Here is a 12814-nt window from a genome sequence, read left to right on the forward strand (position 1 = left end):
CAAAAAGTTCAATCCATGTAGGCCCCACCACGCAACTTACAGGACTTAAAGTATCTGCTACTAACGTCTTGATGCCAGATAACACAGGACACCTTCAGAGGTCTTGTGGAGTCCATGGCTCGACGGGTCAGAGCTGTTTTGGCAACACGAGGGGGACCTACACGATATTAGGCAGGTGGTTTTAATGTTGTGGCTGATTATGTATGTTCATTCCTTAGTATGGGTATGGTATAGAATAGTAGGGGTTTGAAGTATTTAAAATAAATGGATGTCATGCTGTGTTTTTATATGTTTAGAAAAAAACATGCCCTCATATTGCTCTCAAATGCCCCTGAAAATCAATTCCAGGCAAATATTGCTCCTAATAAAAATTTTAATTTTTGACAATGGGATTGGAAAGTCAATTTTTATCTCTTCTGTAAATTATGAGTATAGGTGGTGTTGTAGTGGGCTAAAGCACATAACTGGTAATCAGAAGGTTGCTGGTTCAATCCCCACAGCCACCACCACTGTGTCCTTGACCAAGGCACTTAACTCCATGTTGCTCCATCTGGGGGGATTGTCCCTGTAATAAGTGCACTGTAAATTGATTTGGATAAAAGTGTATGCCAAATGCTTAAATGTAAATGTGCAATGTTGCACCTTAACCCCTCAGCAAGTTTCCTCTCTTTGGGTCTTGCAGACAGAACCACCATTCCACTGACAGGACCTGGCTTGACTCCTTAGGAATACAAAGGGGCCATGTTAATTCATTATTACAGGGAATAATCTGGAATACTTGATTCTAGTATGTCAAAACAGTGGTCAAATATTTCTGAATAATGACTGTTTTCTATAGAAATGCTGTATAACTGACCGGTCATCTAGAAAACTTATGTATCCTACAGAGTGGTGCTTGTGTTCTGTCTCTCATTAATACTCTTCTCAAGTAAGCTAATAAAATAATTTCAACTCAAATCATGTGTATGTATTTACTGATATATTACATGATCCCTTAATAAAGTTTATTTATCATTCTTAAAGGCATTTGATAATTCACATCAATTTACCATTGTTCTGGGTTTGATCCAGCTTTGCTCCCTTTTAGTACAGCTATGAACAGGAGGAACTGTACTGATGCCAAGCTGTGAGTAGTGTGCTGCCTGGTACAGTTGTGCAACAATGTGGTTGCACAGTACTGTCCCAGCAACACAGGAACAACTGCTTTAGGACATTATTACAGGACGGGAGTCCTTTAATACAATCTGTGAATATAATTAAATTAAACAATGGCAAGAATTATGAATTAATAATCTATGTGAATATATTGAATCATACCCATACACTGTAATGCATTCTATCCCTAAATTTAAAAACTAAAGCACTTATTAAACTTTTTGATGAATAGTTTCACTATGCTTACATCTACAGATGTAAGAACCCACAAAAACTTCTGTATGTAATGAGCATGTAATTCAGACTTAAGCTCAAATGTATCTTTTTTGTGTCCTCCTACTCTCTAACTATGTGGATTCTCTGACTTCCTCATCGACCTGAAACATGTCGCCCTCACGCTGATCTCTCCTGTCACCTGATCCTTACTGGAAACTGGGAAGTTACGTATAGTTAGTAATATTCATAGTCCAAAAATCTTATACGTTAAGCACATTAGTCAAAATAGAAAAACAGTATACCTAAAAATGTTAACTAGTTAGATAAAAAAAATAATGAAAACATAGGGATGAACTGTCAGAAACTGAGACTTAGCTAGATTCGCTAGTCAGATATAGCATGACTATTCTCACCCTCAAATTTGTTGATGTAACTCGAAACATATCATTTAAAACCCTTCTCCTTCTTACTGTTAGATGACTTCCTCACAATGCTATTATCATCATTGACAGTAATCTGGGGAAGCTCCTGTATACATTGAGTGTAAAACGTCATCCTCTTCTGCGCCATCTTCACAGATATCACCAATAGGGAAAAATGGCTTCCGGTGCTGCACTGGATGTAACTGAGCTGGCTGAGACAAAAAGTGTAAGTGACCGTGCATAGAGTCCATACAGGCATACCTGTAATACACTTTCCTTGACTCGTTCCAAAATGTTTTCATTCTTCCATGGCACACAAAAGTTATTTTCCTATTAAAATCATGGTTAGGTTTTATAAGATTTCGCCATCTCGTATTATTACGACCAGGTTGGATGGGAGGTCTTTTTTCCTAATCTTCTATCCTGTGCATCCTTCAAAATTTATGTTACAGACATAATATGAGTTTGAGAAGCTTTCGCTGGCTGAAACATTGTTACTTTGAACATTCTCAGATCATGTGCTCAACCAAGGTCTAGTCCAGTAATCAGCTTATGGAGTTCTTTAAATGCTTCATGTCACTTTTCCAGGTACTTTTTCCAGCAGATTGTCAACTGGAGTGGGAAAGGGGAACTGGCATTAAGCCTAGAATGGCATTTTGTGGAACACCTATCTAGACAACTTAAACTTAAGCCCTTCAGTAATGTTTTTTGACTTCTGTTAAAGACTTTGTCCTGGATTCAGAATGTAAATAACAAAGGACTTGAGATTCAGTATTATTTGTGTTGCAAAAATGTATTCAGCCAAATTACTTGCAATATATACATTTGGAGAAAATGCTGAACCTTGGGCTCTTGAACTTTTATTGGAAGAAAAAAAAAAACACAAAATATGATTTGTTGGTTCAACAACCATTATGTATACAAAATGAATAACTTACTCAACAATTTACATATTTAGAAAATTTTTATCTTTACTTAATTTTCATTAATGTGTAGCCTACAACACAAAATATCAAATTTAAGGTGAACTTAGAAAGTTACATAAAGTAAATGAACAATTGTGAGTTCCTTGAACTTCTTTAGCTTACAAATCCATAAAATTAAGATTTGAAGTACTAATAACTCAAACGATCAAGTACAAAACTAAGTTTGTGGGGAATACTCATAATAATATAAGCATTTTAATTTAAGTTTGTTTGGTCAAAAGGAACTTATTTGGGCATTGAATCAGTTGTTATTAAGAATTCATATAGATTGTAGCTATTTTTATTATTGTTGTTTTACAGTAAATAGCTGCTTCCTGTAAAGTCACCACAGGGTGGTTAGTGTTCCCTTAGTGGTCAATTTGGATCCTGTTCAATCCATGTTATTTTTCCTTGCACATGTGAATATGCATAGTGCAGCTTTATGTGCACTTTTTAGGGGAATCAAGTTTAATGCTTGATCTCATTTATTATTTTCTTTAGAGCCAAGTAAGTTAAGTAGAAACAACTATATAAATGTTAATTTGAAACAACTTTCTTTTAGTTGTTAATCCTATTCATGTGACATATTTTTAAGTAAATAAAGTTGAATGAACTGATACATATGTGTACTATTAACAAGTTTTTCTAGTTGTGCTGACATTAAATGACAATAAGTTGAATTTACATAAAAAGTGTGATGCAAAAGTGCTACGTATATATTTTAAGTAAATCCAACAGTTTTTGCTGCTTTGCTTTTACCCTCACTTGGCTTCTACCCAAATTTATAGTCAGACCAGCTAAACCACAGTGTTGGCACAAGGTATCGAGTGGGAGTTCCTATTAGCAAGAGAGAAAGTGCACCAGTATAGAGGAATTACCTTTGTGAATAACAGTGGCTATAAGTAACAAGACTAAAAACTGGTCATTTTTGAGAATGGCAGCAAATACTGAAAAAAGCATTTACGTAGTAAACTAGCCTTGGCTGCTTTAAGTACTGACTGTTGCATAAATAATGACTGGAGTTGAGACTAAAGTAAACATAGACTTTTTACCATACAAGAATTATCTTCCTGTACATTTCATGTAATGGTTCTGTCTTTATTTTAATGGTATTTTTGCTCATGATTTTCTGGTAGCAAGTAAGAAAATTTCTTAAACTTCTGTCATTTCAGTGAGTTAAAACATTAAGAGTTTTAGGAGAATTTTCAAATTGCTAGGCCTATGCATGCATGCCCTGATTAAACATCTGCTTGTCTGTTTCTGCTTGTATCTTCCAGGGTATCTTCTTTAACTTTTTCAGTCATTAATCGTTGACTGTATGTGAGCTTGGATAATTTGTCTTTTATTGATATTTTATGCTTGTGATTGTTTGTTCTTAAGCTTGTGTATTTAGGGATTTTCTGAAACTTTAGAACAAGTGTCACTAGCATGCCTGGACACATCAGGTCGAATAACTCTGTCAGTATGGTGGGATAAGGGCCCAGAGTTATTCAGTAGTGAGCCTGCCAGCCAGTACAGGAAGTATTGAAGGTTTTACCACAATTTACAAACAGTGTCCAGTTCACACTACATACCGTTTTCGTTAACTGCCTGGTTAAGTCAGACTTGATGGTCTACTGCTTAATACTAAACTTTAGACTCACCCCAAAAAATACAAGAGACAGACAGGATCCTTACATACATATAATGTCAGGTCGTACGTAGAAAAATTATTTTGACAAGGCTAATGTAATGTCTCAAAGTATATTTTTTAAAAGAGAATTGTCATTTGACCAGTTAACGTGAATATTGTAAGACTGGAATCTAGTTGCAATAATAGAAATCATGCATTTCCTCTACTCAACAGACACTAATAAAATGTGCTGATAAACAAAAATGTAAAAAGAATTCCCAAAGAAAATCTTAACTTAATTTGTTTTCTCTTTTGCTTTTTTCCTGAGTACAGTGCCAATGCAAACATTATTTCAAATGGATAAAGCCAAGATTTGTCAAATTTGCTGTTATAACAACAGCTAAGAGCAGGTTAATGTTTTCCCACACAATTTAATGGGTCTCATACCTCCCAAAGTTGGATTTACAGCCAAAATGGAGTGGGAATGTTTAGCAGTAAAAGCATTTAGCATTTATTTGAATTAAATAGCTTTAAATTCACATATCAGCACCCTTTAAACATTATATAACAAACATGTTTATTTAAAGATCATGTGTTTATATATATATATATATATATATATATATATATATATATATATATATATATATATATATATATATATTGAAATCTAACTTAGATGTTTATACATATGACAATAGCAATATTCAATAGCTTGAATGTATAAATACATAATATAATATTACCAATACCGTTCATCACTACCAAGACATGTCTTGTAAAGACAAAAAAGGCCAGAAAATATCATGCAATTCATAATTCAATCAAAGGATTTAGCCCTGGCTTTGAGGAATTTTACTTTGTGTGGTTGACAGGAATATTGAACCAAAGGCTGCGTTTAGCTAGTAAACACTTTTGAAAAACCACAGCTAAATGATTCTCCAAACAAAACCCACTGGACACACAATCTGTGAAGGCAAATCATATGATAATATGATAGCCAGTTTATCTTTTAGCAGCAGGACATTTTGTTTTTCTTGTAAAACATTTATTCCTTCATTTTCACCATGGTCATTGCCAGTAAACTTGGTTCGAACATCAGTATCGTCAACTCAGACTGACAGGCTGTATGAAGTAAAATAAAACCACAAGAGTAGTTCCATTTTATTACAAAAATAGTTTTGTCCACATGATAAATATGATTGTTCTGAATTTATTTAATTTCTCTGTTTTTCTCCAAGGCACTTTTTCTTTTTCTTTCTTGTTTATTTCTTCAGGTCTGTTGAAATCTGTAAAAGAAAATGATTGACATGAACTCTGTGCTTCACTTAAAAAAAAAAAAACTTTTAAGAATATTGAAATATTTTTAAACTGTCTGAAATATATGCCAGTGGACTAATGTATGCAAATGCAGTTAGTTAGATATAGTAGATATATACTTCATTTAATGTGTGACTGATGTACTTGAAAAAGTAATATTATTATAAGTAGTAGTATTAGTAGTAGTAGCACTAGTTTAATTAGTAAAGGTGCACTCAGGATATTTTCCAAACAATTTTGAAACAAATGTATAAAATCATGAGCACTCACATGAGATGACGACTCCAGTCATGTCAGTAACCTTATAAAAGCTGTTTTATTCTACATGGAGCTGGTCCATGGAGGCTGCCATGTTTGGATCACGTGACCAGCAGAATACTACTCACATTATCTCAATAACAGCCCTGTTATTGGACACTTTCACTCATGGATTAACTGAATCATGGCTGACTGTGAATAGTGAATTTTTGCAATGGTATCAGTAACAAAAAATCTTGTTTGAATGATGCTGCATCCGTGCATCTAGATATCAGTGTCCTAGACGACTTAAACAAAAATGACTGAGTGCACCATTAATATTATTAAGGTTGTTATTGTTGGTAATACGCCTAGATATAAAACCTAGATAAATGTTTTTTACTTTAAAAACACTGATAATTGTTACCATGCTTCAAGGATGAATTACTATTCTAAAGCACAGAAACGTAAAGGCAGAGGATGAATATCCCAGCATATGACCTCATACTTAGATTGTTTTTCTCCACAATAGTGTGGGTGCAAATCCATACAGAAGAGCTAATTACGCAACACAGTAATAGCCCCAGATGGTGGAAGGACTGAAGGTTTAATGTTACACTGAGAACTAAAGCAGTGCTATTAAGAAAAGGCCCATTGTCCATAAGTGTGGCTCTTAACTTCAAATGGTTAACATGCCTTTTACAGTTCATTGAGAACGTAATCCCTGATTATACTCATGTACCTTTCTTAACAGACGTTTTGGTGCCACAGTTTTTGCCAGCTTGATCATCTTTTACTCTTTTCTTATGTGTTTTTGTGTACAATTAGGAGCAGTTCTCTAACAAGTTGAATCAGTTGCTGATTCAAGGGAAGGGAATCCACTTTTAGTCTAAATAGATACCAAATAGCTAAGATGTTCACTTTGTAATATTAGAAAGGTCGTACAGTACAACAGGTAGGTGTAATATTTCTTGTGTAGACTTGTGCTTTAAGTATGCTTTTGGAGATTATACACTGAGTATGTAAACCGAGACTGTCTTTTAGGTTCTTTTTTAGAATGTTGTGGTCCTTGAAAATAAAATCTAGACATTTGATAACTTTTTGTGTGTTCAGTGCAAATATTTCCAATACAAACAATTTAGCACTAATGTGTCACACTGTATAACAAGTTTACCATTATATCTGTTGTATGCATTATGTTAACTATTCACCTGTGACGTCTATCCCTCTGTGCACCGTTGACTTTCTGCTAATCGTATAAGAAGTCTGGCACATCTTTTATAGTCTAGAAAATGATGAGAAATGAGAAAGGGTTAAGTAAATCAGTAAACCCAATGGTAAAACAATTTTGAACAGGTTTAACTTAATCTGAAAAAAAAAAGAAAAAAAAAAAAAGACTATTCCCAAGAACTGTACACAGAACTGCAGCATATACCAGTGTTTCCCAGCTTATGTACCCCCATAGCCCCATCAATAAGGCTCAAGTACATTCCCCACCAAATGTGTTCTTTTTAACACAAATATAATTTACCATTATGATCAATGCTTACGTCATGTTTAAATACAAAAACAATTGCGCATTCAATATTTTCACATACACAATTATTAAACTTGCACATATTACACACATTACTTTTCTTTAATTTCCTTTAAAAAGAACAGGAAAAATCCTGAGATTAATTATTATTTGTCAATGTAACCTGTTAGCTTTGTTGGTAGTTTCAGTTAGTAGTTTTAATTTATTAACAGCCCTAAAAAAAATGATCAGCCATTTTTTATTTATTTATTTATGTATTTATTTTGAGCTTTAACATAGTAAAATTTAAATATTTTCTAGTAACCTTTAGAACCTGCTTAAGTAACCCTGGAGCACAGGTACCTGTTATGCATACACATTCATATGTGTATGCATAATTTAATCCTTTAAGTTAAAAGTGTCTTCATCAATAGTTCACATATTCTATCTGAAGTTATACATCAGGGAATGCGGAGAGGTGGTACTTACAGATTGGTTTTGTGCAGTCCCTGGTATTATGATATAGTTTATAAAAGTGTTTGCTGCATTTGGGGCTGAAATAAAGTGGCCCTGCAAACATAAAAAAATAACTGCAGTCAGATCACAAACATGAACAAGCATACACAGTGCATAGAGATATTGACAATTTCTCACCCGTTAAATGTTTTAAAAACGTCTCCTTCTGTCTGCTGGAAAGATCTCTCGGAAAGACCTCTGTTAAAAGTGGAGAAAATTGCACAGTTTGTAAATGAGTTTCCCTTTAATATTTGAATATTTAGATTTATTGCCTACAGGTCGTCCCAAATAACAGATCGAGTTACTGAGAATGGATCAGCTCTTATTTCTGTTCTCATTATTTACCAAACTCATTCAACACCTATCCAAACACACAGTACAAATTCCTTGTACAATAAACAAATTGTTTTGTCAGTGAGTAAATAGGATTCACAAATAAAATAAATAATACAATTTAAATATTAAGTTTAAATGCTGCCTTAAATATTAAGTAAATTCAAAGAAGTGCAAAAGTTACAACCTGCAGTTATTCATTGCACTTTTTCAACGTCATTGCTTTTAATTACTGATAAAGAACATTGGTTGAAACTCTGAAAACTCATCAAATCAAGTAGAAATGACAGAAGTTAATGAATCAAAACAAAGATATAACACATCTTTAGGTAGATATATTATAGATGTATAGATGAAAACATAGTTTACAGTGTGCTTACCAAGAATTCTTTCGTGCTGATATGACTTGGTAACTTTATTAACGTCCTTTGTTTCCACCGAATGCTCGATGATTTTAGGGGGATGCTGTATGCTTCCCTCACTGTGATGCTCACGTGTTAGCCTCACTCTGTCCATTAGGAGGTCCAGCAGACTCGTGTCGTCCCTGTCTCTCTGTTTGCAGTAGCCGGCGGTGAGGATCAGCAGTAGGAGCCCGATGAAGAAAGGTGAGCGCACTGCACTCATGCTGAAATGTGGGCACTGAGAGCCCCTCTGCCCTGCGTCCAGTCTTATAGCCCTGCAAACACACCAACATCATTTGGGTTTCTTGACACTTGACCAATTTTGCTATAGCACTATGCAACTGGTGCTGATTTATCGATTTAAACTAATGTTTCAAATACGCACATATTGTATACAGTGGGCTACTGACTTTAACATATCCATAAATATCTATAGTATGTAGGATATAATTCTTTTTTCATTCATTTTCAAATAATATTTAAGTTAAATAATCACTTTGGCTCAATTCTCGAATGAGAATTTTTTTTTTTCAAAACAATAAGTTCACATCTCTGAACAAATAGTTTCTTGTTCATACCAGATTTGAATTTTGTATTCATTTAAGCAAATTGCATGAGTTTTGGCACATGTGTGCAAAAGTGTAAGAACAATTGTCTACAATTTGCACAATAGCTAAATGCACATGGCTTGCTAATTAAAACTGATGAGTTGAATCTTAGTGACATTGTCATACTTTTCACAGCTTCTAAACATTATTTCATTGTGTGAGACATCACATGCTAAATAATCCATTCAATTATCAAAATCTGTCAGATATACATGTATATTCCATAAATATCTATGACATGGAATGTTTGTGATGTCTGCTAAATCTCTGGCCAGACCAACAAAAGCAACAGGATGTCCACCAAGAAGATGGGAACTTGTAGTGTTATGTACTGTGAGGAGGTACAATTGTTTTTTACAGAACCACTGCAGGTTTTTTCATTGTTGCAGTTTTTTTTTTTTTTTTTTTTTTTTTTGCATGTATGTCATCTTGTGGCAATTTTCTGTTCACTGTATATCACTTTACATGTAGGAAATGTGTAAAAATGGACATGCAAATGTGAATTTTCTGTTTACACGTAACACATTGCTACAAAAATGTATTTACTGTATACATACAAATGTGCATATACTTTTTCTGTGTACTACAGTATTGTACAGTATTGACTTTCCCAGTAAACTTTTCCCTACTGTTGAAATCGGTATCTACAAAGCTCAGTGTTATACACAATAGCATTCAGCTAGACAAAACTGACATTCTTGTGTAGTACAGTAAGCAGTCATTGTCAACAAAAAAGTAGAAAAATTTGTATATAACAAACATTTCCAGGGTTGACTGCCATGGTGAAAAAACATCTAAACATTTTGACCAGTACGGCTCATATGATGACAAAAAAACTGTTCATTTTGGTGGCATTGGCCAATTTACTGACTCAATAACTAGTTTTTGAAGCATGAATTAAATGTTTTGGATGAGTTGCTACATTTTGCAGACATGCAATAGAGTCTGTTTCAAAAAATGATCCAAAGCGATTGAGGAAAACTGTAATCTTCGTACAGTCCTCTTTATCTGAAGTTACGTAAAATAAATCTCGATAGAGTTAACCTGACTAAAGCCACAAACTAAAGTAAACGTAGCTTCAGGCAATGTCCGATACCTCTAATTTGCGGTTACAACAAGTGAATGCGCGAACAACCAAACTCAGCATCACAGATCTGCACAAGAATCTTGAGTTTTCTGAGTTTGAAGTGCTTTTACGCACGAAGCTTCTTGCGTAAAGGCGCTTTGGAAACAAGTGAATTACCTGTTTTTCAGCGATGCAGATATATTTTATACTTGTTTGAAGGTCTCCCTGTGTGTTTAACGATTCTTAATGTTAATACGATGAACACCGTAGACACTGGCGTCGCCTTTCCAAAAGGTACTTCCACAGGCGCTAGTGCACCATGACAGAAGAAGAGAGAGTCTGTTGTATATGTTTAAAGAAGACAGCCGCGGCCATCTGTTGATTGTGTTGACTCGAAGTGGGTGGAAATTGCTGAAAGTCCGCAGCTTTTTATTTATTTATTTTTACTCCTCCGGTGCGCGTTTTGAAGTTCGCTTCAGATCATCCGGCATGAGTTCCCTCACTTTTTATTGTCAGTTGCAGACGTAAGGAGCTGTCCCATGTGGATTACCCCGGCATGTCTTTAATTAGAAACGCATTAAGAGCACTCCTTAAAAAATGCATCTTTTTAACTTTATAAGATCACCGTCTCATAACGCGCGTATAATATTCTTCGCGTTTCCCCCAGAGGTCCAGTTTGGCACGAGTGGAAAGATTCTCTCCAGAAAGTTTTCCCTCTGTCCTTAGCGCCTTTGTATCTTCTTATCAAGTCAGGTAACGTGCTCGTGGTGCTTCTCTGGTCGTTTATCTTTTAAATGTTCCCAGAAAGGATGATGCAGTCCATTCGCATTTTACGTGTATTTCCGCGCAATTACGCAAAATATACCTAGAAACAATTACGGCAAGTACCCACATGTGTCTGTAAGAGACAGCTGAAGTGTAAAGCCAGATTCTCCTCAAGACTATCCACAGCAGTGTCTATGAGAAGACTGAGGAGAGCGCTAAGGCCTTCTCCAATATTGGTTTCGTTCTTAGTCTCGACATTATACCACTCCCTGTGAGTATAGAAAAAAAATCACTCATATTTCTTTCTCCTCCTCTTTGGCCCCTTCATTAGTCTCGAACTGTTCGAATAAGGGCTGATACACCATCCTGCCAAGCGTTACCGTGTCCATGGCTGATGATAATCAGGATTATATTCCTTGGGAACAATTATTACTCATGTAGCACGGATTTATCTGGGATAGCGTGATGCAGGATTGAAGCACAGCTCAACAGTGCCACACGGTGAATGCAGTTTGAATGATAAGCATTAGTAAAACTAAAATGGTACAGTTTGTCAAGACACATTTTGATGTTGGCATGACAAAGCATGGACTGGAAGTTTAAAAAAGTGTGAAAAGCTTGAGGTTTGACAAAAACAGACTGAAAGTCTGACAGAAAGACAGGCAGAAGACTGTGCATTACTAGTGGTTGCTAAATTAGACTGTGTGGTTGCAGGGCCATTGCTCTTGTATCTGCCTGGTTTTTAGATGTTGCTAAGGTGTTCTGGTTGGTTGCAAGGTGTTGCTATGGTGTTCTAGCCAGTTTAGATAGATAGATAGATAGATAAAGCAATAAAGTTGTTCAGTTGATGGTGCTTAGCACCCTTTAGCATCCTTGTAAAAACGAGCATGACTACAGGAAAAGTTTAAGTCCATTTATTTAGAAAAGAATGACATAGAAACCTAATTCAGAACTGTCTGAAGGTCTGTGCCGAGTTAGATGGATGTAGTTTGTAAGCTCTAGTTGGGTTTACAATCTATATAATATTAGGTCTTGGTTTAGGGTTTTTAGAAGAACCCTAAACCATGTCTGTAGAATAACAATATGTTGACTTTATCAAGCCAACCTAATGATCAAAAGTGGATATCCAATCTGTTAGGCTGTAATACTAAAGTGTGCCTTAATTTGACTGTTAAAACAGGTGAAATATAACATGTATGACCACGTAATGTTCTTTGGCTTGAAACCCCACTGGTACAAGGCATGAGTAGAAGAATGTTTTCACAAACACACTGTTAAATTTCTCATTGAAACAATGACAATCGACTGCTCTCTCTGTGCACAGTAAAGTGTGTGTTGTTGCCACTCTTTCTTAATAAACCACTTTCTGTCTCCTTTCTCACCCGCACACACTTTTTCTTTCAGTCTAATCTTTGTTTTTCTGCCCCACCTTTTCTTTTCCATCCTCTTCTCTCTATCAGTACTTGTGAATGAAATCTTCTTGCCTCGCATATTTTATCACCTGAGTTTAAAAGGGAATGTGGTTTACAGGACAGGCATTCTTCAAAGCTGCCATTAGTCATCTAAATGACTTAATAAACCTGATATGATACACCACGCAAGCGGGTAGAACTAAGAAAACAACACAAGTAGTGGCAAGTTGTCACCCATGATTCCTCCTGAATATGTGTTAAGTATTCAGC

General features: G+C 35.2%; 1 protein-coding gene across 1 annotated transcript; it reads right to left on the reverse strand.

The window, feature by feature from the left end:
* Positions 1 to 5500: 5500 nt before the first annotated feature.
* On the reverse strand, positions 5501 to 11484 carry LOC127411082 (ALK and LTK ligand 2b-like). The gene is made up of 6 exons (XM_051646449.1): positions 10545 to 11484; positions 8673 to 8968; positions 8098 to 8157; positions 7933 to 8013; positions 7139 to 7212; positions 5501 to 5659 (listed from the first exon to the last, which is right to left on the reverse strand). Exons 2-5 carry the CDS (start codon positions 8914 to 8916, stop codon positions 7148 to 7150), a joined length of 450 nt encoding a protein of 149 aa, XP_051502409.1. The 5' UTR covers positions 8917 to 8968; positions 10545 to 11484; the 3' UTR covers positions 5501 to 5659; positions 7139 to 7147.
* Positions 11485 to 12814: the final 1330 nt, after the last annotated feature.

Source organism: Myxocyprinus asiaticus, chromosome 20 (assembly GCF_019703515.2).
Source record: "Myxocyprinus asiaticus isolate MX2 ecotype Aquarium Trade chromosome 20, UBuf_Myxa_2, whole genome shotgun sequence".
Classification (NCBI taxonomy): Eukaryota; Metazoa; Chordata; class Actinopteri; order Cypriniformes; family Catostomidae; genus Myxocyprinus; species Myxocyprinus asiaticus.